At 53.0% G+C, this 5,682-nt stretch overlaps 1 protein-coding gene across 27 annotated transcripts; it reads right to left on the bottom strand.

The window, feature by feature from the left end:
• LOC110403947 lies at window positions 2,558–5,106 on the bottom strand. 27 transcript variants are annotated; one of them, XR_002441945.1, is made up of 6 exons: window positions 4,810–5,106; window positions 4,501–4,648; window positions 4,340–4,405; window positions 4,177–4,194; window positions 3,061–4,041; window positions 2,558–2,980 (listed from the first exon to the last, which is right to left on the bottom strand). XR_002441945.1 is itself a non-coding variant. In XM_021407736.1 (6 exons), exons 1-6 carry the CDS (start codon window positions 5,098–5,100, stop codon window positions 2,960–2,962), a joined length of 777 nt encoding a protein of 258 aa, XP_021263411.1. In that variant the 5' UTR covers window positions 5,101–5,106; the 3' UTR covers window positions 2,558–2,959. The 27 variants fall into 27 exon arrangements, 4 of the variants coding, with proteins under 4 accessions (XP_021263411.1, XP_021263410.1, XP_021263408.1 ...); XR_002441944.1 differs by having other exon boundaries at window positions 4,340–4,423; XR_002441963.1 differs by lacking the exon at window positions 4,177–4,194 and adding an exon at window positions 4,195–4,259 and having other exon boundaries at window positions 3,061–3,943; window positions 4,340–4,423; window positions 4,631–4,648; window positions 4,810–4,952.

A 5,682-nucleotide genomic window follows, 5' to 3' on the forward strand; every position in this document is an offset into this window, starting at 1 on the left:
GTTGGACTAAGTTAGAGGGGAGATTTAGATTGGATGCAAGGAAGAAGTTTTGTGCACTAAGGGCTGTGAGGCACTGCACAGGTTGCCCAGAGAGGCGGTGGTGCCCCTTCCCTGCAGACACCTAATGCCAGGCTGGGGGGCTCTGAGCACCTGATGGAGCTGTGGGTGTCCCTGTTCATTGCAGAGGGTTTGGACTGATGGCCTTTAAGGGTTCCTTCTGTAGTGTATGGCCCAAGCATAGCCTGATAAAGAAAGGGAGAAGTCATGCGTGACTGGAGAACAGGGCAGGGCATAGGTCCAGTAGCCCTCCTCTGTTTGAAAAAGAGAACTGCCCCAAGCTGTGCAGAATGAGGCCATAGCTGTGGCTCTGTCAATCCCCTCACCTTGCCTGTGCCTAACAGTGTCCAGGGTGGTACTCATGTCAAGGGCCTGAGCTATGACTGGAAGTCATCAGAGAAAAGAGAAGGTGCTGTCTTTGGCAAAAACATGGAGACCATAAAACTGTGTGACATATAAACAATCCCTCCTGTTTTTTGGAACTGAATACGAGATCTTAAGGACCCAGTGGACGTTTCTCTGCTTTTCTGCTTGTATCTTAGTCTGCATACCCTGTAATAGTTCATCCCCCCTAGCTTATCATGGGAAACTATGTGTAAGAGGACTGTAAAGTCAGGATGCTGGTGGACAGCTTTTGGAGTTCCCGTCAGCCAGCCTGAGACCCCCCCAGCTTGCAAGCCCCTCCTCCCTCTGACCCCATCCTGCAATGGACATGTCGATGGGACATACCCTAATTCACCTTCTGACATATGTGATTAGAGATCATATGTGCAACAACTTGCTCAGAATGGATTTAATAAATTGTTTTGACACACCTGTGTCAGTAAAGTGCGCCATAGTCACCGTCTTCCCACTGGGCGAAACAAAACAGGGAATGGGGTGGAACACCTTCCAACCCAATTCCATGATTCTATGATTATCTCAGTGGTCTCAATGATTCTATGATTCTATGAATTACCCCAAAGTCCAGAAACAAGATAACAGTGAGGGAAAGGAGAGTATTTTAACTCCTGCACTGTCAGGTCCAGCAAGAAATGGAAACAGCCCCCCATCCTCCTACAGTCGGGTCAAACTCTAAGGCCTGAAGTAAGAGCAAAGAGCAAATAGTGCTCAGAAGTCACCAAGCTGGAAGGAAGTGTTGGTGTGCCTGAGGGTAGGAAAGCCCTACCGAGGGATCTGGACAGGCTGTGTTGATGATCTGAGGCCAATGGGATGGGCTTCAACAAGTGCCAGGTCCTGCACTTTGGTTGTAACAACCCCATGCATCGCTACAGGCTTGGGGCAGGGTGGCTGGAAGCTGTGCAGAGGAAAAGGACCTGGGGGTGTCTGTCAACAGCCACACGAACATGAGCCAGAAGTGTGCCTGAGTGGTCAAGAAGGCCAAGGACATCCTGGTTTGTGTCAGGAGGTGATCGTTTCTCTGTACTCAGCACTGATGAGGCTGCATCTCCAGTGCTGTGTTCAGTGTTGGGCTCCTCACTGCCAGAAAGACATTGAGTCCCTGGAGTGTGTCCAGAGAAGGGCAATGGAGCTGTGAGGGGTTGGGAGCACAAGTGTTGCAGGGAGCGGCTGAGGGAGCTGGGATGGGTCGGTCTGGAGAAGAGGAGGCTCAGGACAGACCATATTGCCCTCTAAAACTCCCTGGCAGAAGGGTGGGGTGAGGTGGGGGTCGGCCTCTGCTCCCTGGTAACAGCAATAGGACAAGAGGGAATGGCCTCAAGTTACAGCAGGGGAGGTTCAGGTTGGATATTACGGAAAATTTATTCTCTGAAAGAGCAGTAATGCACTGGAACAGGCCACCCTGGGAGGTGGTGGAGTCACTGTTCCTGGATGGTTTCGAGAAACGTGGATGTGGAGCTGAGGGACATGGTCTAGAGAAATCACAGGCATAGGCTGATGGTTGGACTGGCTGATCTTAGTGGTCTTTCCAACCCTAATTATTCTACCATCCTATGATTCTAATGGTGCTACTGTTGTCCCAAAGTCTGGGTTCTCTAGCGCGATGTGCAAGGATCTGATGTGCACATAGGCACAAGATGTTTCATTTTGCACAGACTTGAGTGCTGAGTGGTTCATCTCCATGGCTTGCACGCCCTTCTGTAGTGCAGGAGTTCTATTCAGGCCCAGGAGCACAGGGTGTCAGTCTTCATTTCTGTTTGAGGTGGTAGTGCTTTCTACTATCAGTTCTGCTTCCTGTGGTTGATGCTCAGAGCTGATGCCATTTGCAGTTGATGCATTCCATTCAACTCTTCTTTGTACCAGGATACGTTCAATTTTCTTACACATACACAAAGTTAGTTTATGTAAATGTAAATCTTTGGAATGTGAGGAGTATGCCTTTAACAGGAATGAGTGAAGATTCGTTGCATTTGGATTATTCTTTCTGTCATTGTCTTGTAGATGTTATTTAACACATGACAGCTGCTTTGTTCTGGTGAAGGATGTGTAGAGAGCACTGGCTGTGGTAATGTACAGCAAGGACAGAAAGTGACAAGGCCCAATTTGTTCTAAATTTTAATAATTCTGCTAAATGCTTTATATAGTGTACATGGATTTTCAAACTGGATATGGGATATACGTAGGAGATGAAAACATCCCTGATATTAGAGAACATATTTACCCTGCATGTAACCCTTATTGCCAATAAGGTATAGATATATACTCCACATCCTGAGCAAAATAACTTAGTGGGATACAAATAAACATTCAGCCACTTGTTTGGTGTCTTTTCACCTTAATTTAGTCCAAGGGAACTTCAAAATCTCCGTGACCCTCATCCATTTGGGTGGTGACAACCCTACATTCATATTCCCATATCCTTTATCTTGTATCCTTCATCCCACTGGTAGCCCAGGAAGATGCTCCAGACCTGCCTGTTCCCCAGGTCACATCACCACCTCCTTCACTGCAGCGCTGGGACCGTCTAGGAGAGAAGACAGCTCTGGTGGCTCTCAGTCAAGGTGAGTATCATGGTCCCCCACCCCTGAGGACAATGACACTCACCAAGTCCCCAGTGGGCTGGCCCAGCCCCAGCAGGGCAAGGGCAAAGTGGATGCAGTTACAGGTGACAGCGTCATACTCCAGCACCATGTCCATGGCTGCTCGGACCCGCCACTGCAGGGCAGCCGCATCCAGTCCCCCCTTCATCCGCAGCACCTTGGCAGGGCCCCGTGTCCTCAGGAGGTGGCTCTTACTGTGCTTGGCCACAATCCCTGTTGGGGATGTTCCTGAGGTGCCTGTGGTGTGGAGGAGATGGCCTTCAAAGAAGGTTGAGGGTCACAAGGGAGAGTTGGGTCCCCAAATAGGGTTGAGGTGTCCAAATGTGTTTGAAGTGCTCAAGTAGTGTTGGGGTCATCAAGAAGGTTTGGGTGATGGAGGGTTGGGATCAGCAGAAGAGTTGGACCCCCAAATAGAGTTGAATTTCCCAAGGAGGACTGGTCCCCAAATAAGACTGAGGTGCCCAAGTAGAGTTGGGGTCATCAAGGAGGGTTCGAGGTAACCTGGGGTATGGGTTTCCCAAATAGAGCTGAGATCTCCAAGGAGGGTTGAGGTTATCAAGGAGGCTTGGGCTGACCTGAGGTGTTGGATCCCCAGATAGGGTCAAGGTGCCCAAGGAGGGTTGGGGTCCCCAAGCATGAGCTTCTATTCCCCGTGTCCCGTGTGGAGTTGCCCCCCACTGCTTACCTTCCAGATGGATGATCTCCCCATCACCGCAATAGACGCCAGCGTGGGCACCCCACCAGCCGGGTCTCCCCGAGGCCAGTGGGAAGAGGAAGAGGTCCCCAGGCTGGGGCTCAGCCACCCCGCTGGGCACCACATCAAAGTGCTGACCCAGCAGCCCTTCACAGAGGAAGAACGCCACTGTGCTTGCCGCTCCTGCCACCGCCTGGGGACACCACCACATGTCACCTCCAGCCTGGTGATATCCCACAGGTTTGTCCCTGTCCCACAGTGGTCTGGGTCTCCATGGACCAGGAAAGAGATCTGGGAGATCATCTCCAGCCAACTCAGGTGGACAGCTCGAGTGCAGAGCACCCATGGGTACTGAGTAAACCCAGGTTTGCCCTATAGGTGGTAAGATGGGTAGTGTGGGGTGCAGCAGTGGATGCTGGCACTTACCTGCTTGGAGCTGCTCACCTGGAAGGACAAACACAGCATGGGTCACGCTGGTGGAACTGTGACCCACCTCACCCCGATCCCAGCTGCAGACAATTTTGGGGCAGCATCACCAAGGCATGTCCCTTGATGTCATCTGTGCTGCCTTAATCAGTTCCATCCAAACCTGCCACATCCAGGAACGCAGCCAGTACCGGGGCTGGAGGAATGGTGGGACCTTGTCCTGCAGGGTCTGCAGCAAGGAGCTCACCTGGGGGTCAGCGAGGACAGAACCAGTCTGGTGGCACCCATGCCTGCTGTCACCCACCCTGGTGGCACCCACCTCACCTCCAACACCCTTTCCATTCACCCATGTCCCCTTTCCCTCACACTCAGCACAAACAATGCAGGTGCCACGACCCCAGGGTGGGACAACAGGAATGGGATACAGTGGCCTCCCCGGTGGCTCCCCAGCTACCTGCTCCAGAAGGTCCATCTGGAAAGAAAGACATGGGGTCCACAGTGCTGTGTCACCCTGGCTTGGGGACCTCAGCGTCCCCAAGTCCTTGGCAGTGCCATGTCACCAAACAGCAAGCCATGGCCTCAGTTACCACACCATCCCTGGGGACATGCCTGAGCCCCCCTCTCCATCCTCACCTTAGAGACGGCTTCAGTGTCCCCTTGTCGTGCTACAGTCCCCAGGCTGCAGGACCCCAAGTCGCTGGCAGTGCCCACACCCAGGAATGTGCTCAGACTGTTCCGACCGGCCCCACCGCTGCCAGCGAGCCCGCCCCATCCCGGTGACCATGGGGCCCTCCCAGGGGGGACAGTCCCCACCCGGCGGGATGTTTCCTCCACAGAGCCCTTGGGTGACCAAAAGGTTGTCACAAGGTGCCCTCTGCGATGGACCTGAGCCTGTGGCCACCAGGATGATGCCATTTCCCTCATCACAGGGCTGTGTCTATGGAATGCCCACTGCGATGTCCCCAGGGAGATGTTTGCCCTTGGAGATGTGTTTCATGGCCAGGTCAGCCCCAAAGCCCCATTAAAGTTTCATCTGGGGTCAGCAGAGGCTTTGGCAGGGCATGGTGCAGGTGACCTGGGAGCTGTCACCACCCGCTGCCTGCAGCAACTCGGCGTCATTTGTCACAGTGGGCACACAAAGTGAAAAGGAGCCTCTGGTAAAGGAGAGCTGATGACGGGTGAAACCAGAGCCCGGGCCTGACATGGCTGAGCGCCAGTGGCCTTGTTAACCCATCACAGCCACCACCGGTGCCACTGGGGAGTACCTGGAGTCCCACATTGCTCTTGTCTCCTTTCAGAGCTTTGTATCTCCTGGTTGCTTTTGTCCACTCCTGATCCCCTTCACCAACTCCTGGTCTCCATCATCCCATTGTGGTCCGCACCATCCTCTCATCATCCCTACAAACCTCTATTGCACCTCACTGCTCCTTCCCAATCCTTTTCACCTTCCTAGTTCCCGTTGCATCCTCCTGGTCCCTGCTGTTACCTCCTGGTCCCCACTAACCT

Source organism: Numida meleagris, chromosome 9 (genome assembly GCF_002078875.1).
Source record: "Numida meleagris isolate 19003 breed g44 Domestic line chromosome 9, NumMel1.0, whole genome shotgun sequence".
Classification (NCBI taxonomy): Eukaryota; Metazoa; Chordata; class Aves; order Galliformes; family Numididae; genus Numida; species Numida meleagris.